This window comes from Pelecanus crispus, chromosome 1 (assembly GCF_030463565.1).
Source record: "Pelecanus crispus isolate bPelCri1 chromosome 1, bPelCri1.pri, whole genome shotgun sequence".
Lineage (NCBI taxonomy): Eukaryota > Metazoa > Chordata > Aves > Pelecaniformes > Pelecanidae > Pelecanus > Pelecanus crispus.
In genome coordinates, this window is record NC_134643.1 from 140,651,074 (window position 1) to 140,673,696 (window position 22,623).

At 39.1% G+C, this 22,623-nt stretch overlaps 1 protein-coding gene across 2 annotated transcripts; it reads right to left on the minus strand.

Annotated features, from left to right (window-relative positions):
* Positions 1–434: 434 nt before the first annotated feature.
* On the minus strand, positions 435–22,169 carry SYAP1 (synapse associated protein 1). Of its 2 annotated transcripts, none has more exons than XM_075706311.1 (9): positions 21,962–22,169; positions 16,977–17,095; positions 14,538–14,604; positions 12,754–12,827; positions 12,269–12,408; positions 9,851–9,996; positions 4,709–4,767; positions 3,569–3,716; positions 435–2,032 (listed from the first exon to the last, which is right to left on the minus strand). In XM_075706311.1, the coding sequence occupies exons 1-9, from the start codon at positions 22,167–22,169 to the stop codon at positions 1,905–1,907; spliced, it is 1,089 nt and encodes a 362-aa protein (XP_075562426.1). In that variant the 3' UTR covers positions 435–1,904. The 2 variants fall into 2 exon arrangements, with proteins under 2 accessions (XP_075562426.1, XP_075562432.1); XM_075706317.1 differs by lacking the exon at positions 21,962–22,169 and adding an exon at positions 20,446–21,273.
* Between the last annotated feature and the right edge of the window lie 454 nt (positions 22,170–22,623).

Consider the following 22,623-nt stretch of genomic DNA (forward strand, 5'->3'; position numbering starts at 1 on the left):
TAAGAGACTTCAAATGTCAGAGCTCAAGTCACATTAAGCCTTGCTACATTACTGGCCTTTTTAAATGCAAATTTAAACAGCAGGGGTTTTTTTTAGACTTACTTGCTTTTCATGATACTTGGAAAGCTAAGGTTTTCTATGTAGGAGCCATCTTTTATGAAAAATGGAGTTTAATATCTATAACCATTATATAGGCTATGCTTACACGAAAAGAAAGATGAGGCTTGATGTACAAACCCCATGCAAATAAGCTTGTCATATAGCTGAAAACACTAGGAATGATCAGGCTGGTTTTTAAGAAAGCGGGCATTTGGAGCAGTGATTTTGAGCTCCGAGTCATCCAGGGAAGATTAGCCACTATTGGGATAGAACTGCCCGTCTTTTTAGAAGGTGCCATGCCAAACTGTACAGCAGACAGATCCTAATGTCTCCAGCTTAAATCTGTGAGCAGTTGTATTTGTCAAGAGTAAACATTACTCTTTGAATAGTCTGATTTTTATGAGCATAACAGATTTAACTTTTGTGGCCTTTAATTAATCACTGATATAAAAAGCTCCTAGAGTATCTCTTATTTACCACAACTTTTCTTGCATCTGTTAACTAAAAGGGAAAAACACTATAAAAATACAAATCATGCTTAAGATGATTTGTAGTTCAGAAAGTGTGTGGTAACAAAGAAACTACTTTGAGAAGCCAAATTTGTGCAGGTTTAAAACAATTCATTTTCCGTGATGAGAAATACAGGAGGGCTTTCTGTCCAAGTTGCTAATATAGACAATTTTAAATAGTCCTTTCTTACAGTTAACAGTTAACTACAAAACATCCGGATGCCTACGAAGAATCAAAAAAAAATCTTTTAAAGAAAACTGGTTTTTATTTAAATCCCATGTCTTAAGCACTGTGACAAAGTATATTTTTGAAATTTGTGTAAGTCTGAAATACGTTTGCTCCTCACTCTGCCCTCTGTCCAAATAAATGAGCCAATTTTATACATATCTACAGTATTTAATAAAGATGTCCAAACCAGCTGAAGTTTTTACATAAATGTTTCAGCCCTTAAAACAAAGAAAAACGTTTAATTTGCTCTCACTCAGACAGCAAAATTAAATGGAAACATAACAGTCTTCTGAAGAAAGAATGCATGAAACCATTTCTCTCTGTGGGGAAAGGCAGTATCTTAATATAATGATTTAACAAAAACAACGGTTTAATTCAAGCAGTTGATAACTGTTCTTATTTAAATGCTTAAATGTTTGCCACTTAATCGTATCTGATCAATAATTAATCAGTACTTCTTTTGGATTCTGAATTAGTATTTTTTATAAGAAATTACTGGAAGTTACTCGATAGGGTTTTCTATAAATTCTTTGGCTACATACATTAAGGAAGTTAAATACACATGAAAGCTATTCGCTACAAGCACTTTAAAAATAGTACACATTTACAGATTATACAAGAATCAGAGTGCAAATGTGATGACAGAGTTATTTTCAAGGACTAAGTTACTTACAACATCCATTTTTACATCCCAAACAGAAGGCTGCAGACAAACAATTTGAGATTCTTAGATTTAGAAATCTCTTTGCAGAGCTTCTTGACAACCTAAAAATGCCTCAAACTAAACTGTTGCTTCATGCAATAATGTTATCACTTTTAATTATGACATATAACCTGCAGTGTCTGTCTCCTCTTTTTTTTTTTTTTTTTTTTTTTTTTGAAGAATGTAGAAGTTCAGAAACTGCTCACAGAAAGAACAGAAATAATGGTTGTATCCCCATATGGAATTATAACAATTTTAGATTCTTTTAAGTCTTTCGAAGGTCTTTCGTAAGCAAAATATGAAAGCAGAAATCGATGTCAGTCCTCAAAAAAAGCTTACGGTTATAGTGATTTTGTGAAAACGCTTAATTTTCTTCTTGCAGCATTTCTTCTATTTCTTTATCCCAGTTTTCATCACGCTTTTCTGATTCTGTCACCACCTCATACTCTTGAAGCTCTTGTTGTAATTCCTTTTCCCAATCAGCAGTTTCTTCTACAAGAGATAAATGATGTGTAAGAATTAAATTGATAATATAGAATGTTGCTTATTTATATAAAACTAGATGAATTTGCACTGAATCTCTCTTATAGCCCCCAAACTTCATGGACAATTCTCCTTAAAAACTAAAAAAACTTCAAGGTCAGAAATTCCATCTTCTTATTGACCACAGATAGGAATTAATTAATATACAAGAGTATATTCCTAGGTGCATACTATTATAAAGATATAAAAAGCAAACATGCAGCTTAGTTGTACAAGCGTCCCTTTGCAAGCTCATTTCCTACAATCTTTCAGTCTACTATCAACTGAATCTCCCTTTGTATGTCTAAAACTCTGGAAAAAAAATGAAGTTCGTAAGTTTGTTGCATATACTGTTATGGGGAGGGAGGGGAATCAAGATCAAATACTGTGGATAATTTAAAAAAAGCAGCAGGTATTTTCCTCACTGATATTTGTAGCTAGGCAAGCTCATTTAATCAGGGTTAAAGGTAATCATATTTCATACTCCAGGGCAAAAAATGAGTCAGAAGGCATTCCTGTGTTGTTAATCTCTGGTTTAATTAGCTCTACCTATCATATGCAAGAGTATGGGGGAGGAGATGGGTGTTTGATGTGTTACATGTTGGGTAGTACTTCAGCCTAGATAATGAAGGTATGTAATTCCATAGTCCCAAGTCAGTAAGGCCAGCTGAGATTTCTCTGAACAAATTACACATTAATGACTTACTGAAACACTTCCATTAAAAAGCTAGATGCAAGGAACTGGTATTACTTTTAGGAATTCCTCAAGCTTGGCTATGTATTGCAAAAAATAACAATTTTGGAAAACAAGGTTTCAGCAACATCCAAAATACGTTGTAAGATGAATTCTGAAAACTGTGTTATGATAAGCATCTACATTTACAAGTGTCTTCATAGTAAATAGTTCATTGTGTATGGCCAGAGTCACATCATCACATTGTTTTACACCCACATTAGTTCTTCTGAATTAAGTATAAGCCCCACTTTATTTCTTCTCATCATTCTCAAAGCTATTTTGTTAAATTTTAACTGTTCCAAATGCATGTAAACATCTACAGCAGAGGCATCTGCAAGCTCAGTCTCGTGCAAATACTGCCGTTTTAGCTGGTGTTGCAAGAAGAAAACATAGCCTGACTTCCAAATACTGTACTGTACCTACAAGGATGTCAATTAAAGAAAGAAAAATTAATACACATAAGGACCTATGAAAGAGAAGGCAGGGAAAGGAGGAGTAGGCGGAAAAAAATACTCCACTGTCACTTCTGTAAAAGAGCCACCTACAAATTGTTAGGTTCTTTGGATTTAAACTCCTCACAGCTAAGACACGGTTTGACTATGGTAAGAATTACCATTAATTTCTGCAATATTTCATTGCAGGTCATTTCATACACTTTGAAAAATGGTCACAAATCTACTTTCCTAAATTGAATTACAATTTTTTTTTAAAAAAATCCTCCTATCTTAGAATTACTGTATTTAAGACACAGAAGGTAATAATAGCTTTACCTTCTACTACTGAAGTTTCTTCTCTCTTTTTGTCTAGCACCAGTTGTTCCATTTCTTTTCTTAGGTCTTCCTGATTCAGGTTACAGGCATCAAAAGCATCACTCACAAATTCTGATACACCAGGACTTGTGGAAATCTCTTCCTCATCCTGCAATAAGACAGTTTTGTATAAGCTTATCCAAAAAGGGGAAAAAAATGTCACCGATACATACTTCCACTCATGTGACTGACTGCCTTTTAGATAGAGTCAGTGAAAAAAACAAACCAAAAGCATTACTCTGACAACTATTTTTCTTTAAGAGTATTTTTGTACAGACAAAAATGTTAGTTATATTGAAAATGATCTGCTTTTCATCCTAGGCTCCTTTTTGTGTTCTCTTAACAACTTTAATTATGCTGGTTTTGTCATCTTAAAAACAATAATAAACTCATAAGTAATTTAGAAGAGTACCTAAGACTAATATTAAATTTTGACCACAATTCAGAAACAGTTTTCTACACACAAATAAGATTAAGAGAGGACTGTTCTTTGGAAATCTTTCTAGCTTAATTTAGTCCATTGCATATTACTGGCAAGGGAATGCACAGCTCTGCTTCTGCCAAGAGTGTTCTCTGGCACTGATTTTACTATCCAGAAATGAACAAGGGTCATCACGTGTCTAAGTTAAAGGTTCTTGCAGTATCAAGCAAAACCCTTCTTGCCACTGCAATAAAATAATGTTGCTATTGCAATGTATCATTTAGATTTCTGATACTTAAGCCTGACAACTGCCGAAGAGATGGACAGAACATGGCACAGGAATGTATTTTTATGAAGGTATCCCTCGCATCTAAATACAATGCAAACCTACTCCAAACATTTTGGAAATGTCACTCTTCAGAGTAAAAACATGTTTTATTATAATGTGCAGGCTACTAATGAAAATATTCTTCAGACAAACTACTGTTCTTTCTACTGAAAATGAGTTTAAAGTGTATGCAGTAAAAATTAATATTACAGCAGAACAGCAGCAGATTAGGACTGTCAGATATTATATTATTATGGTTTCATAGCACAGCTTACTCAAAGGGATGCATAATTACCTACTAAGTAACAGTTTCACATACTAAATACCAGATAAAATATAACAGCATTTTTACCTCTTGCGATTTTATTTGAGGCTTTATTGTAACAGGTGGTGTTTTTGGTCGTACTGTTTCTATTGAGGGAAAAAAAAGGTAGATTACATTTAAATATATAAAGATCTCATTTAATCTGCATAGCTATTTAATGTACAAGGAAATATTGTAAGTTTTAAGGAATCTTGGTGGTTAAAGGCTGAATTCAGCCATAGGTGAAGCATCTGCAACAACAAAACGGAAGAGAAGCATTTTTCTATTCTTAATTAAGGCAGGCAAATTTAGCAAACCATTTCTTCATTATGACTCCAAAGTTAAATCACAGGAACCCCTCTGCCCCTCAAAATGATCTGAAGAACTACATAAATAGGAACAGCTGGAAATCTGAAAGACTGTCTTCTATAAAACACTTACAGATTGCACATGTCACAAGATCTTTAAAGTTACAAAGGTGTAGACTTGGTCATGAAATCCAGTTACTGCCTATCATAGAAGTTCCCAAACTCTCCTGGCTGGGTACTACTACTGACATGGGCACTAGTTAGCTCTTAGGTATACTGTATACACACCCCTAAATGCGTACAAGAAGAGTGCTCTGCAGCCTTGCCTTCCTTCACACAGGCAAAGGAAGTCACTGAAAAAGATAAACCCTAGAAGCTGTTCCCAATTTCCTAAGAAAACTCACCGTGCATTCTGTATTTAGCAGCATGGTGCTAGGAAGATGATTGTTTACAAGCAAGGACAGATCTTTTTTCTGGGCAGATAAAGGAACACCCCAGCTTTCCTCCTCATGCAACTAGCAGGGTAGAGGAGTCACAACAAAGAGCCAGGTGGCTGCAAGAACAATTAACATACTGGGCAGGTTGTGGTAGTGATGGAGTGCTCGCTTAGCAGTTCTGTTTGTTTAAACATGCAAAGCAGCTCTGAGCTTGCAGCTCTGCTTACTGCAGTATGCCCAGATGGACCCTTCCTGCTTACTCAGCAATTTCTGAAGGGGGAATTTTTTCAGGTTTTTAATTTTTAAAATTAAGATCAGCTCTAATTAAAAGAATTCCCTAACTGGTAGCTGTCACTGCTTATACAGCTCATCTACTCAACACCCACTGCTCTGTCCCATCCTCTCTCTTCCTTCCCCTTCCCAATCTTCAGAGGATCTGTTATTGCACCCAACACCACAGCTAAAGAGGCTCCAGCGCTCCCTGCTCAGGGAGGCTGTAGAACACAGCACTAACTCTTCGCTGTTCAGCACCGAGTGCCCAAAGCACCGTGCAGGAGGGCACTGGGCGATGCACAAGTCTGACGTGACTAACATACCATTAGCACTGTTCTGGATCTACTGGCCTGGCATCATCTCTTTCACTGCTGATGTGCCCTCTGCCCCTGAGGTAACTTCACTCCCAAGTAAGTAGTTACTCATACCTGGAGAAGGACTAGAACTTCGCATTTTGTTATAGATCTTACATACTCTGTACACTAGAACATGGAATGTCTTCCATTTGCCCCTTCTTTTTTCCTTTCACGTCAACCACACTAATTTAACTTTGTGAAAACAGCAGGTAAGGAAGGGACAGAGAGAGATAAAAACAGAAGGCAATTAATTCTATTTTATAGACGTCAGTCAGCTTTAAGAAGAAACTGTGAACATTATGAAGTTACCAACAGGAAATTACTCTCAGTTTTAGCCTCCAATTAGGGAATCTAACCTTCAGAAAGGTTATTTAAATAAACAATAACACAGATGATTCAGAGCTTCCCAAATTTATGCAATTTTCAAATCAAAACAAACATGTATTTACTAGAGTCTGGTAAATGTGTCTTTGCCATTACAGAATATACAGTCATTAGGACAGTAAATTTAACTGTATAACCTATACCGGTCTTGTGAATTGTAGGAGATCTGCAACAGGCCAAAAGACAGGGTTTTTGTTTTATTTTTTTTGCGTTTTTTGTTTTTCTTAAATGAAGGTATGTTTTGTTTTCAGTCACAATGGTAATTTTACTAGAGTGACTCTTTGGGTACTACCCAGCAACTTTCTCTTTGACTGGCAATTTCCAAGGGTTTGGATGACTCAAAGATAACAGTTTTGTTCCATAGGGTCAGTTGCCATCTCTCCTGTAGAGCTGAGATGCTTCAATTAAAACAGCCATAGCTTGGCAAATGTGAGCACTGTACTGTTAAAAGAAAAAAAAAAAAAAAAAAAAAAGGAGGTTATGCTGCTCTAGGAACTTACAGTTTAAGACTGCCTATTTAACTACATCTTTAGGTTGTATAAAGGAAACCTTTAGCACTGTAATTAATGACACAGTAACTTCTATTTGACTAGCCGATCAGCCACAACGGTGTCAGCTTTCTTTTTTTCTGAAATTGGTTTACTGAAGCAATGATATGCAGAAACAGAAATCAAATAAAAAGCTCATTGGAAAGGGGAAGCATACCGATAGAAAACAGACTTCACAGAGAATAAGCTTATAAACAACAGTGAAGAAAATATCTTTTGGCAGAATTTATGTTCTAATCTTTCCAAAAGCAACCTTTTCCTCTACACAAAGGACTAAATGCAGTAGCAAATGAAAGGATCCAATACTCAAAGATCTACTGTGAGGCACTAGAGAAACCAGAGAAGATGGTGACTGCTTTTAATAGTCTATAATACAATCCTATCAGTTGGTGTAATAAAAACCCCAGAGGAACAGAAAACCTAAAAAGATTTTAAAAAATATCACAACAATAAAGAAATCCAAGAAAGAAAGAAAATTAGATAAATACATTTAGATGCCAGTTAGGTGCAAAGTCATGACAATCCCATTGATTTCCTGAGTTGATGGCACCTGCACAGGGTAACAGTAAACACAATTTGCTCATAGAAAATGACAAAAATGGGAGCTGAATATGGTGGGAGTGTAGAAGTGATATGACATGAACAGGTAAGTAGGAAACGAGCCTAAATACAGTCTGCACTGAAAGGTAAAGACAAAAGCTTTCTGTTAGGATGAAAGAGTTAGTGTAGGACATTTAAGAGCAGTTCTTTTACGCAATGAAAAAATTAAGTCTCAGCTTCCACAAAACTGATCAGTTGTTTCTCCATATAATCACATTTCCTCTACTGCTCTTCTGTTTCTACAGATGGAAAAGAACATGCTTACAAAACTACGAAACAGTAGGAAGATTCACTATCATGTAATTCTCAACTTCATTTTTTAACCTGCACATATTTTAAATTAAAGGTACAGGGGAAAAAACCACAAGTCCTGCACTCCTTTGCTTAAAGCAGTCTTCTGAACTATACTGAGCAAAAGAATTACATCATTATAGTAAACACATGTGTCATATTGGGCTATTTCTATACTGTCTTCATCAATCTTCCCAGGGAGGGAACCCCGGTCCCCACAGCCCACTGGTGTGTGCTGGCAACAGTTACTCTCCTCAAAGGCTAGCATGCCTTCTGGAGAGCACATGGCCTGTGGTCACTTTGCATAGATTTGGCCTAGATCTCTTCTGTGCTCCATGTAATATGCTCAAGTGAGACCATGTGGTTTTTTTTAAGCTGACAAAGCCTGAAATAGCATGAGTAGTGTTTCTATGATTGACAGCATGCTGTTCAACATGGGGACATGCTGCAATGTTTGACTGTACATAGCCCATTGGGACTCAGAAAATTGTCCTGGATAAAAGAAGTCAGAACTGGTGCCTCTTGGTCTGAAGTAGATTCTGGAGTGACCTGCCCTGTCAGCATTGCTTGGATTTTAACCCAGAGGAACTACTTTGTTCATTCTAGATGGGGACCTTGCCTGTGCCAACACATGAGCACTCTGAACAGAACCTATGAGAAACAGAATGAGACAAACTGACAGCAAAGGCACACACACAAAAAAAGCTTGAGGAAACTACTACAGTCCTTTTTGAAGAGGTATCTTCTATGTAACATGCAAGCCTGGCTCTGTACTTCTTCCCCTTGTAACCTCCCCTTCACCCCAAGGTTCAGCTGCCTGTGTCCAAGGAGCCAAGGTCCAGCTGAGTAACCTTAGCTCAGGCTGTGCAGAAAATTACCAAGCTGTGCAAAAGAGCTGTTTGAAAGTCTGTAAAAAGATAAGAAAAGTGAAATTAGAAACTGAGATGGGATTAGAAAGATGGGATCATTAGCAGTGCAAGGACTCAAGAGGAAAAATACCAATATGGAAAGATATATCTGAAAAAGGGGGAAAAAGAAGTCAACTTGGCAGTGATCAGTTGGTTGTCAGTCAGGCCGGCAGTGTCAACAGGACATCAGCATTAATGGATTTCGTGGATGATGACAATTTATTGATGTTGGGGATATGAGAATCTGTTCCAAAGTGCAGTGAAGGCTTTCTCCTTCTGCCTAATGCCTACCCAGCCTGCCAAGATTATTCAGGTGTCTTACCAGGGACGGTAAGCTTACCTAGCTTAAGCTAAGATTTAATGAGCTACTGGTTATCTTTTGTATCTTAGCCAGCAACTGCTTTATACTCTTTAAGCTGCATATATTCCTGCTTGCAGAATTTGTTTGCATGCAGACAAAGACGCCCAATGGTTCATAAGAGGGTCAGTAAGAATAATCTGTATAAACTGTCCAGCGTAACTGAAGACACCTACATTAAAGTGGCTTTTTCATCTCAATGTTGAATCCCAGGTAGCCTCCTGGTCCCCATCTTCCTCCATGTCTATAATACACTGTGTCCTGCATGCGTGTCTGCCTCCATCACCAGAGTAATTCTACCCCCGTATCACTAACTTTGTTTGGCCTGAGGCCTGAGCAAAAGCCAAAAGCAAACCATATGCCAGCTGGCTGGGTTGGCTAGTACCTGTTGTCTTATCAGGTGAACCAAAGGTACCTCCTGCTTCTTTCTGACAAGACAAAAAAAGCACACCAGAGACCACTAGTGGTCTTCAGCTGTTACAAGCCAAATACAAAATTTCATCTCTTGAGACTTCCACTCTTCTGACAAAGTTGGCTGAAACTGGAAAACCGCTTAAAAGCCCTAGGAGTCCCCTCTTCCCCCATCTGGACAAACAGACCAAGTATGACGAGAGAAGCTCTGACTGCATAGGAAATCCAGGATAAAAATTCGATGTCACCTGATGTATACAGTCAGTATGCATGACACTAACTTGATGAGCTGGGCTAAACCAAATCCTTTCCGCACCTTTCAGTTGACTGTCCTCTTCTCTGCTTTTGTTCTCTTCTTTTCCTACTGCTTGCTGTTGAGCTGCAAGTGCGGTGAGTTGTGCAGACTGTTTAATGAGGGACACCCTGTAGAAATAATTTCTCCAGAACACCTCCTCCTTTATGCTAGAGAGAACAAACAGATTTTGATTACTACATTGGGAAATGTGGTTCCTTTTACCATCTAGCAATGAAATAAAAATAAATACGTGGGGGGAAGGGAGTAGACATAGCTGCCTTCTAAGTAAAAGCTTAGAAATTTGTGATATTGTCACAGTTTAAAAAAATCCATCATAGCAGAAGTACTTGATCTCTTACAAGACAGTTATAATGGACTTGAACATATAATGTAGTAGTAATAATAATAATAGTTATTTATTTAGAAAAAGCTTAAGAGCATGCAGCAATACATAATTTGGAACAATATTACGCTATTCCATCTTTCTTGCCAAATTATGTAAACAAACCCAACAAGCCAAATAACACTACTCTCTTCACTTACTCTCTAAAACCAACTTTCTATTATTGTTAAACTATATTCACCTACATTTTCCCTAGACCTCAGGTGAAACTGGAATATCTCTGATCTATAGGCAGAAGACATTCCTAGTGTGCTGGTTTTGGCTGGGATAGAGTTATTTTTCTTCACAGTAGCTAGTATGGGGCTGTGTTTTGCATTCATGCTGAAAACAGTGTTGATAACACAGGGATGTTTTAGTTACTGCTGAGCAGGGCTTACACAGAGTCAAGGCCTTTTCTGCCTCTCATCCCACCCCACCAGCGAGCAGGCTGGGGGTGCACAAGAAGTTGGGAGGGGACACAGCTGGGACAGCTGACCCCAGCTGACCAAAGGGATATTCCACACCATACAATGTCATGCTCAGCATATAAAGCTGGGGGAAGAACGAGGAAGGGGCTGGGGGGGGACATTTGGAGTGATGGCGTTTTGTCTTCCCAAATAACTGTAACGCATGATGGAGCCCTGCTTTCCTGGAGATGGCTGAACACCTGCATGCCAATGGGAAGCAGTGAATGAACTCCTTGTTTTGCTTTGCTTGCGTGTGCGGCTTTTGCTTTACCTGTTAAACTGTCTTTATCTCAACCCATGAGTTTTCTGACTTTTACTCTTCTGATTCTCTCCCCCATCCCACCGGGGGGTAGTGAGCGAGTGGCTGTGTGGTGCTTGGTTGCCGGCTGGGGTTAAACCACAACACCTACTTTGCAGCATAACTATTTCACTATCTTCACATCTTTCAGCAAGTCTGCAGGACCTTCAGTAACTAGAAACTGTCATCTCAGAAATTGCCAATTCTGATAAGCGGGAGACTATCCCATTTCTTAGGTAACTTTTCCCTCTGATAATCCTCCAGCAAGCAAGAAAAGACCCAACTTTAACCCAGAGGGAAGAGAAGCCGAAAATGGCAAGGAAGGAAGGAATGTGTGTAGGTCACGAAAGAAAGAAAGAAAGAAAGAAAGGAGTGAAGTTACCCTTTCTGCCCATTCAAGCAAACAGCAACTACTGAGACTAAGAACAGAAAAAAAACCCTAAACAATGGGCTAGGATAGGCAAGGATAGCATGACCAGATGCTGAAGACAGAGCATCAGAGATAGATCTGATGAAGACCTAGAAGATGGGCAGAGCTTTAGGACCGACAGCAACAAAGAACAGCAGGGAAGGGGGTAAATAAAATAAGGAGCTGGGAATGCTTATAAAAGGAGGAGATTTAAGATAGAAAAGTGCATGTAGAAAGATGTTTTCTTTCCTGTTTCCATCCTCAGACAAGAGACTACTGTTGGGAACTCCTACTTAACAAGAACATTGACCTATGAAACAAGCTAAGGAGCAGAGCCTGGGACTGGGCGAGGAAGGAGAACAGCACTGGAATAAAGCTGGGATGAAGAAGCCATACTGGAACAGGCCATAACTGCTGGAACAAAGACCTTACGATCTTTTAGTTAGGTCCACTAGAAAGAAGGCAGTCAAAACACAGAGCTTTTCCCATTGCCTATTCAAAACCAGTTTTTCTTGCTTGCATTGCTGCTGGTTTGTGATGCATTCTTTTACCGTTTCTCCACGGGGCCTCTGACTATCTCTAATAACCTTTTTGGGGTGTCAGTTACACCAATAGATCTGAACACTTTTGTTGCTGCATTTATCTTTGTTTGGGAAAAAGATTTTCAATTAATGTAGCACACTGGAAGTGAAAATGTAAGGCCTCCCCCATACTTAAGTCAATAGGTCCTCATTAGTTCTGAATGTCTAACAGATCTACCTCTGTTCTTTCCTCTAATTGCTAAACCACAATGCACATGCAATATTCCATGCGTTCAAAATTAGCAGATACACAGACACATTGAAAGTACAACCATACACAGTTACCAGAAGAAATTACTTACTGTTTGGGAACGAGATCAAACCTCATCCTATTGAGAAGTTCATCTTCTTGTAACATCACCATTGCAACAGGGTACATTTGATCAAAGTCAAAATTAAACTGCACACCTGCTGGAGGATCCCGCAGAAAATTTCGCTTATCCTTTGAAGAACATATTTATGATTATTAAATGATATCAGAAAAAGGATATCGTATTTCACACACAAGACCAGCAAAGCAATCCTGCTCCCCACATAATTCTATCATACCATAAAGCTGTAAAGTCTTTATAAAAATCAAAAATTATATTGGGGATCTACTTTGGCTCAAGTTGACACTGAAAGAACTATTTACTCTTGCACATGATCAGTGCAGTGACAGACACATTAAAAGAAGCATATTGAAAACACATAATTTAATAATGGCAGCCAAACTTACTTTGAAGAAAGGAAGTTCTAACCTCTCCAACAGAAAAATTTCAAATCTTACAGGAAACGAAATACTTACTGCTGATAAGGCCAGTATTTGTTGTTGAATTGTCTCTTCTTCATTGCTGTCTACCCAAGGAGGCACTGCTGCTTCTGTTATTGAAAGGAAGAAAATAATTGCATGTGTATTACTTTCAAAAAAAACCAAACCAAACCAAAACCCCAAACCCAAACACCTTACATAAAGTAACATATAATGTCACAAAAATAAGCAGACTTATATCAGTAAGCCAATTCATTGTTCCTTTTTCCTAAACTAAGCTGATGGCATAAGAGAGAAACTCTAGGAACGGATCTTTCCTTATCAGAGGTTAAAAAAGAAAAAAAAAATAGTTGCTTTCTGTTATTGTACAACTAAAACTGTAAATTTCTTTGCAGTCTGTTCAGTCAGAATAGTTACTGAAGTAGTGCTGTTTAACTGGTTAAGCTGCCTGCAAATAGAAATGTCTAGGTTCACTTTAAACATGTAAACTTTGTCCAAATTAAGTTTTTGAAATAATTTACTATGGTATTAATTTTCTAACACCCAGAAGACACCAATTCTTTAATGATGGAGAAAAAAAGTTATAAATTTGTTATAAATTACAACCTGTTATACACTGAATAAGCATACTCGAGTTCAGCTGATTTATATATTTACACAGATACTTCCAAAATAGTTCTGTAGGCTGTACAGAGGAAAATACACTGTTGTAGATGTATAGAAATCTATTAATCTCTTCACTGTCAATGCAAAGTCAGCCTACAGAGACATTATGATGCATCTGTAACAATTAACAAATAATTCTTGTGCACATAAAACTAACTTATTTGCCTATGCCCCTGACATCAGCAAGATCTTTCACCCACATGGATTCACACCTGATGCTAATGCTTCTTTCAGTTAGGCCATCTGTTACTCCTTTTGTCAAGCTAGCTACCTATTTTCATGAAACTTTTAGAAATATAATAACAGATGCCAAAGTTTACTAACAGAGACAAAAAGATAGAAACACAGACAACACAGTCACATAAGTAGTCTTGCAAGAAGAAACCAGACTAACATATTAACTACAAACAGTATGAAAAATTTCATCATGATCCATTTAAAACCAGCTCATTTTCAAGATTAACACATTTTCAAGATTAACAATAGAGCCACTAATTATTCAAATTGTCAGGAATTATTGCATTCAGGTAACACATTAAAAGAGATAAAAGCCAATGATGAAACGCAACACAGAAAAAAAGTTGTGCTAATTTTAAAGTCTCAAATAGATCCACTGATGTCAATAGTACATGGGTGGATAACTGAAAGGGTTTAGATCACAGATAATTATAAAGCAAATGATTTATGAGAAAGCAAAAGAGCAATTATGCCTTTAATGTAAGCAGAGCAACTCCTACAGCGAAACTAATTAAATACTATAGCGCAAACTCTAACCCATGTTTTTCATTTCATTACGAAAATGTAACATAATTGCTAAAGCTCAAAAGAAAGGTAATGAGCATGCCTGCTTTCAATATACAGGCTTAAGATTCAAAACAATAGGAGATCAGCTTTGCTAGCACAGTGATCTTTGAGTTAATTTCATAAAGCTGAAGTTGGTTAAAAAAAGCAAATCTAAACCAACTAGATAATGTAACACTAACCTCAATTAAAAATGTCATCTTCCTATACCACAATATATGTTAAGTTCCACCATAATGTGTTTCATTAAATGGAGTTTTGACAGATTAGGTTTAGATATAGCTCAGTTATCCAGCTTCCAGCAAGTTTTAGTTTATGTAATGTTATGCATTATCAAAACCAGCATACGTTACCTGATTTTTTTGTTTGCTGCTCTTGGACAAATTTTTTCTGTTCCTTCTGAAAATCTCCAATAATTGTCTAAAATAAAAATTAGGGAATCACAAGAAAAAAAAAATTCACTCCTCTTGTTTCATGTTCACTCTGAAAGTGCTTTCAAATACACTGCAGTATCATATTCTTATATCCCTGGTGGCCCTTTTTGTAAGTTAATTAAAGGTATTTAATGTAACGTTCATTTACTGAAACATTTGATTTTGCCTTTAGAAGTTTAAACTATTGTGTATGCTTTCAAAATGGTATTTATAGTTTTATCAAGTGCAGGGGACAAAAAAAAAAAAAAAAAAGAAGGAAAATCCTAGCTGATAATTTGAACATCAGCATACTATGCATATACACGTATCGCCTTACCATATCAAATACAGACAACATAGACTAACTGTTTAGACCTATTTAAACATGTTTTTAAAGCATTAAACACTTAAAGGTACCCTTGGCCTTACAATTGGTTTCAAGAGTTGCCAAAGAAATATATCCATTGCAGTAAATCAGAATTTTAAAATTAAGTATGATTTGCAGAATGTCTGCTCAGCTGAAATAAAACCATTTCTCCATTTATTTTGTTGACAAATTTTCATAAAAAAAACATGCTCAGAAGTATCCTATGTTGAATTTAGAATTAAAAAATGGAGAATGGTCTCAGAAGTCGGTATGCCATAATCTAGAGGTAACAATGCAAATGTTGTTCTGTAGTTGAAAGCAGAGGCAAAAAACCATGAAGATGGAAATTAAATTAATTAATTAATTAGCTGGACTATTTAAACCACTCGCAAAACACAAATTTTAAGCAGTGAGGTCTATGGCTTAGTAAGTTGCCAAAAAGCATGCAAGTCTTCAAGCTAAATCCTGATAAATTGCTGTAATTTTTTTTTTCCTTCAACAACCCCCCATTTCAGTTTAAGATTAACATCAGTGAGAGAACTACTGTAGTGCCTGTTATACAAATAGATCATTGTTGTTCCTCCTGGTGGTAAGTTATATGAATTTTTGGTATTTATAATACCAAAAGAGTATTATAACCCAGACTAAAATAATTTATATGGTCTAAGACAAAAGCTTTACAATGATATAGCTATAATCTGTTTCTCCCCTATGTAAACTTATTAGTCAAACCAGGGAATTCATATTACTCGAAGGCATTCACAGAAAAAAGAAAATTGTATTTTAGGCATAAAATATGCTGTAGGTACTTAGTACAGTTTCTTATGAGCAATACTATTTGTGTATTAAATTACCAAACAACCTTCTTACTCGATTTTTCCTTTTTGATGTGGATCAACATTATGTTAGACTCTAATATACTGTAGTAGGAAATATAACTCTGCTATTACATCTAGACAGTTGTCACTAAAAAAATCAATGAAATCTGGAGACAAAATTCAATCATAACAGAAATTTAGAAGTGTCATTTGATTATTACTTTGGAAGACAACATGAAAACTAATTATATCAAGAAACTGAATTTCACTGTATTTTACCCCCCCCCCCCCAAAAAAAAAAAAAAAAAAAAGCAAACACATTAGTTCCCCTGAAGGGGTGTTTGAGAGACAGGAGCAGGAGGAGGGGTCTGGCTGCATCTCCCACATCTGACACTCCTGGATGCACAGTGCCACTACAGCTGGATTGGTTTTGGCTAGTTCCCTTTCCCTTCCAAGCTACCCTTGCTAAAAACCACAGAACACTACACAGCACTTATCGCTGCTTTTTTTTTCCTTGCTTTTTTTTTTTTTTCCCTTTCTGCCAAATTCATGACTTAAAGCACTGGAAGAACACTTGCTGGCACAAGTTAAGCAACTGGAGCTGGCAGCCAGGAACAGGGAAGGCAAGAGATAAGTGACAAGGGTGGGGGGAGGGCATGGGAAGAATAGGACAATAGTAAGCTCTTCCATTAACTCACTGGGTCTTATGAAAACCATACCTGTATAGCTCTAGTGTCTTAGTATACCATATCTACAAAGCTGACATCATTCTGGATCTTGCTTCAGAGATACATTTAAGGCACAGGCTATGGCATTCCTCTTTCCACCTAAATAAACTAGGGGAAAAAAACCAACCCACACATCTCCCAGTCATCTCCCAACTGCCTGTCTCTACTAACTCTTCCAACCTTTCCTCCTATGTCAGCATTTTTCATATTTTCTTCTGGTCTTTCTCCAGTGTATCTACATTCTGAAGGAATGGAACACAGGTGCAGTAAAGCAGAGTGACCATTTTTTTTGCATGTCTACCTTGAATAAATATTTCAGTCACATCATTTATCGTGACAGGAGATATCTGCTCTCGAAATATGGAATTCCTAAAGCCAGCTTAAACGTTATCACATGCCAGATTTGCTACACATTACAACAGTAAGCAAGCAGATCTTTCAGATCAAATATCTAGAAATAAAATACCTTATCAATGATACTGTCGATTTTTCCTTCTTCTACAGACTTCTTTATCGTATGTGCTGTTTCAGCAACGGATTCAGATATCTTTTTTGTAGCAGCAGTGGCAAAATTGAAGAGGTAACCTTTCACAGATGAGAAGAGAAAGAGCTGAAAAAAGATCTCTTTACACCCAGTTGTCTTACTAGATTTTCCTTTCTCTTTAAACATTTGGATACCTACTTGAAATCTTCCTTCAAATTCACTTAACCCTACAAAGAACTCCTAAAATCCTATTTATCCTTTTCTAGTTCATATTCCTTAGTGATGACGATCAAACTGTATGTTTGATCACAACGTTCTGTAAATCAAATTTTTATACCTGAACCTTGTTTACTAAATCAAACATTCCTCATGGTCATTGAAATCTAGCTTTCCAATGACTTTTCTGAAGCAATGTGTCTTTCCTAATTTCATTTAAGTATTCCAGAGACATTAAGCAATAAAGTAACTTTACCAGCAGTATTAAAACAGAATTATATTTTTTTAAGAAAATCAACATGCACAATAAAGTCTCATGAAGTAAGGCAGCAGATGCATGAAAAATTTTAGGCAAGTAACACTTGAGATACCTTCAAGTCTTAAGATAGAAGCTTGCTCTTTATGTTTGCCCTTTTCTATTTTGCATTGTCTTCCTCTTTTTAGCTCCATGAGAAACACTGTGGCCCTGTTTGCTTATTTTTCTGACGATGTTCAGTGTCAGAACAGCAGTAACAAATATTTTCAAAGACTAACTGGCATTTTTTTATATTAGCAGTGCTGAAGTGAAGAAAAGTGGCAGGGAAAGAACTATGTAGCATGGACAGTTGCCTTGTATTGTTCGTTTTTAATTAAGGAGAACAAACTTGCAAGCAGCAAGATGTATCTCGGGAACCTTCAGAAACATTAAGTATCAGTTTATTGACTAATGATCTTAAAACAACATTGGTATTGTTTATTTCTCAGATAATGACATGAATGTCACAAGCACTTTATTACATTTGAACAGGTGTATTATGACTCTAATCTCACAGTTACAGTATATGTGATGATACAATGTCAGTAAGTGCCATAGTAAATATAATAATGTAATAATTGCAGAGGGATCTAGATTGAAGCATTGGGCAATGATTAATGGGATGAAATTTAACAAGTCCAAATGCTGGATTCTGCACCTGGTATGGAGTAACGCCGGACACAAGTCTAAACTGGGGGAGGAGTGGCTGGAGAGCAGCCCTGCAGAAAGGGATCTGGGGGTGCTGGTGGACAGCAGGCTCAATACGAGTCAGCAGCGTGCCCTGGCAGCCCAAGAGGGCAAACCACATCCTGGGGTGCATCAAACACAGCATGGCCAGCCGGTCAAAGAGGTGATTGTCCCCTGGCATTCAGCATTGGTGCGGCCTCACCTCGAGTACTGTGTGCAGTTCTGGGCCCCAACATTTAAGAATGATGTGAAGGTCCTTGAATGTGTCCAAAGGAGGGCAAAGCTGGCGAAAGGGCTGGAAGGAAAGTCCTGTGAGGAGCGGCTAAGGACTCTGGGTTTGTCTAGTTTGGAGAAAAGGAGGCTGAGGGGTGACCTCATCGCTCTCTACAGCTTCCTGAGGAGGGGAAGTGGAGAGGGAGGTGCTTCTGGAGGGAGGATCTTCTCCCTGGGATCCAGTGACAGGACATGTGGGAAGGGCTCAAAGCTGCGTCAGTCAGGGGACGCTCAGACTTGACATTATTAAACATCTTTGCCAAGAGCGTAGTCAATCACTGGAACAGGCTTCCTAGAGAGGCAGTTGATGCCCCAAGCCTGTCAAGTGTTTAAGAGGCATTTGGACAATGCCCTTAATAACATGCTTTAACTTTCAGTCAGCCCTGAAGTGGTCAGGCAGTTGGACTAGATGATCACTGTAGGTCCCTTCCAAATGAACTGTTCTGTTCTATTCTATTCTAATTCTAGGGTTAGAAGTAGTAATGGTGGATCTAAACTGCATAGTACCTACCAAAGATATATTTGAGACATTAGTAAGAATGCAAAGCACATGGGATGGTAAGAGTATTTGTTATTCCAGAAAGTCAACTTTGACTTTTATACAGGGGATTTTAAAAAAACCCAGCACTTCTGTTTCAAACAAACAAAAACCCACCTTCCTTCTCAAGACGTCACAAAAAATTCCAGTTTCCTTATATGTTAGAAAGGTAAGAAATAACCTTACCATCTAAAAAAATGTGAGTTGTTTTAACACACAGTTGTTAGCCACTGGTAGAATGAGTTACTTTGGAACATTCATGTCACCTTTTGGAAAGCTGACTGTTCTTTGTGCCGTATGAAATATTCTCTCTTTAATGATATCAGCAAATCAATACTGACAAATGCAGAGGTCTAGCCAGCCCTCAGGCAAGCCAGGTCTTTATACGTAACTTCCATTTATAAGCCACAGAATGGTGGCAACCAAACTTCCTTCAAGTACTTGCTAGCATCTTTCGTGTCTGTTATAAGGCTTTACAACCCTCACATGCTTCATGTAGGCATTTTTTTAATACAATCTTCTACACTTTAGATATAGACATATATACTGTCCCCCTTATGACAGTAGAGGAAGCAACAGCCTACTGGATTGTTTCCTCCCCACCAACTTTTATTGGTCATTTTATGTATCCCTGGAAACCTTCTTATGTGCAATTGTTTTAGGTGCAAAAGGTGCCCAAACATTTGCTGTCCAGCAACATTTTGGTATTGTTGGGCAAAGTGGTTTTGGCCAGTCCTGGAACCAGCCTGAAGAACAAAATGCTTTTTATTTCCATTAAGGGCCAATATTCTTCTAAACTAAGGTACTTGTAAAACCTCAGTAAGAAGGGGTACTTAGCCTCAGAAAAATAGAATCAGTGGTGGAGAAGCAACACTTCCACTTTCAAACGACCAGGAAGGCTTCCCTCCCTCTTACAAATCTATGCCTGTATTAAGAATATGTATCTTGCAATATTTCTGTTATTAGTTCACATTGACACACTCTCCTAACCTTTGTAATGATGTGATAATGAGCAAAAAATAACATATGTAAGGCTTCAGTTTTACCAGTAAAATTATTTATGTGCTAGGGGAGTCTTTCCACACATCCACCCTGGTTGTTAGTCATGCAGATGTTTCTAAACTAATCATGTGTTACAGCAGCGACATCCAAATCCTTACAAAAAGCCTTTCCACCACAATCTTCTCTGGTGTCACAGACAATGGATCCATGGATCACTAAACCACCTTCTCACTTCCAGAGCAAATTGTATCTGTAACAGTCAATACTTACTCTTCCCCTGAAAATTCAAAGTCCTTTTTCCTTCCTGAACAATCAGAGTGTCTACCAGGTTAGAATCCATTTACAACAAACAGATAAGTATTTGACCAAACTACACAAATAATCTGCTGCAGCTTAAATAGCCCAAGGCAAAGCACAGTAAAGAACCATCTCAGACTAACCTTTCAGACATTGATCCAGCATTTCAGAGCACCAGTAAGAAAACACTTTAGCAACGAGCATGGAGCTGTACTTTGGATTAATTTTATCTAAGAATCTACTATAGTAAAGCAGAATTCTTACCTCTAGTAAACTACAGCCCTGCCTCATCACACAAGTTCAACAAAATAATCAAAACCCATTACTTTCCTATGAAAAAAAATCACAGAAACTCCACACCAATTCATTAATTACGTTAGTCTATATGCGTATATCACTTCTTCCACAGTGACAACAGAATAGATAATTAGAGAAATGCTGTTCGTTTAGTAACAATTCTGAAAAAGATGATAACTGAAAGGAACATTTGCAGCCATTTACTTGGTTCATATTTTAAATATCCAAGTTTTTAAGATGTTCTTTTTTCTCCAGTGAGGCAACATCCTTTAACAATGCACAGAACTGTTAGCAACTCAATCAAGTATTTCTCATTGTCACTAACTGCTATGTAAAAAGAATCTCAGAAATGCAGAAAAATGAAGATCAAATTTCAGAATTAGGTCACTTCCAAATTTCCAGCTTTAGCAATTGCATTCGATTGTTTCAGAACTGTGGAAGAGACTGCACAAGCTGCATGAAAAACTACATGGTAGTGATGCATGCCATAGATTGCAGTTAACAAACATCACTTAAAAGAGATGCAAAAAAAAGATATGTGAAAACTCAAAATAAAAAAAGGGTAGGGAAGAATGACTTTTAACATTTCTTCACCGAGATAATTTTCCATACTAGCTAAACTGACCTGAACTGCCATTTAGATCTGGAAAGATATGCTTCAGAGCTGGTTGGTTTTTTTTTGTTTTTTTTTTTTTTAAAGAGTATTCTGGTCACTTTAAGCTTGTGTTCCCCGTTTTGCGTCACTATGCAAGCTACATTGGAGTTGTAGCTATCTACATGAAAAGCGATTTGTCTTTCACATTTGCTGAACTGAGAATAAATATGCTTAACTCATCTTAAAACCTATCTGTAACTGTGTAGTTCAATTAAGGCTTTGGTTTATGTTCCAATGATAAGTACTGGTAACCTCTCCAAACCCTAAATGTGCATTAAACTGGTCAACCTTCTCTTCTCCGGTCGCTAGCCTGCTCTCAGCACGTTAAGGGAATTTTGCTGCTAAGACTACCGTTTTATTTTTTTAAAAAAGATCCATAGCAGCACTCCCCGCGTGAAGACGCCCGGGCATGACACGCCCCTCCAACATGCGAAGCTTTTCTTTTACTCAAGCCTCGTCGTCGCATGAAGGCCCCCCCGCAGCGATGTGTGTGGGAGGAGCCCCACACCTCTCCGCCGCGGCCCCGGGTACCGGGGCGGGGCGGAGCGGAGGCGGCGGGGGTACTCCGGCCGCGGGGAGCCGCAGGGGCAGCGCGATGGGCGCCTGCTGGTCGGGTGCGGGTGTGCCCCGGGGCGGGGCGGGCGGTGCCGGGCCGCCTCCACCCCGCTCTCCCCGCCAGCACCGGCGTGCGAGGGCTGGACACTCACTGCCGAGTCCCCTGGCCTGGCTGAGCAGCGCCTCCGAGTCCACCGGCAGCTCCACCTGCTCCGAGCTCTGCACGGCCGGCTCCGCGCCTGCCGCCGCCGCCGCCTCCTCCTCCTCCTCCTCCGCGGAGCTGCTCCTCTCCTCGGCCGACAGCAGCTTCTCCTCGCCTGCCCGCTCCAGCCCCAGCCAGCTGCCCAGGCCGCGCAACATGGCGCAGGAGCGGTGGCGACAGCCACGCTCGGCCGTTAACGGCCACTCCCAACACCCAGCGACGAGCAGCTCTGTATGCGGAAGCCCGGGCTGCCCGCTCCTTCCGCATACGCCACTTCCGGCTGTCGCGGGGAAGGGCGGTGCTCTCACCTCCTCCTCTCGCGCCGCCGCGAGGGGTGGGGAATAGGCGGGGCGGCGGAGCGGGCGCGCGAGGTGGGGAGCACGCGGGGCCGGGCGGCGGGAGGCGCGCGGGGCCGCCCGGCTGCCCGCGCGGGAGGCGGCTCCCAGTCGCGTGGTGCTGGCGCCTGGCGCCCCGGCGGGAGAAGCGGCGGCGGGGGGGGCCGGGGCCGGGCCGGGGCCGGGGGGGCCGGGCCGGGCCGGCCCCGCGGGCGTTCTGCCTGCGGCGCGGGGCTTCGCCTTCCTCGGGGAGGCGCCGCCTCCTCCCCCGGGGGTT

Bases quoted from the DNA above. Each gene is read 5' to 3' on its own strand.
- SYAP1 (XM_075706311.1), bottom strand. From the start codon at position 22,169: ATGTTGCGCGGCCTGGGCAGCTGGCTGGGGCTGGAGCGGGCAGGCGAG. The intron at 12,409-12,753 runs GTAAGTATTTCG...TGTTCTTCAAAG, and splicing joins AAATACTGGCCTTATCAGCA to GATAAGCGAAATTTTCTGCG. The intron at 2,033-3,568 runs GTAAAGCTATTA...TATCTCTTGTAG, and splicing joins AGAAACTTCAGTAGTAGAAG to AAGAAACTGCTGATTGGGAA.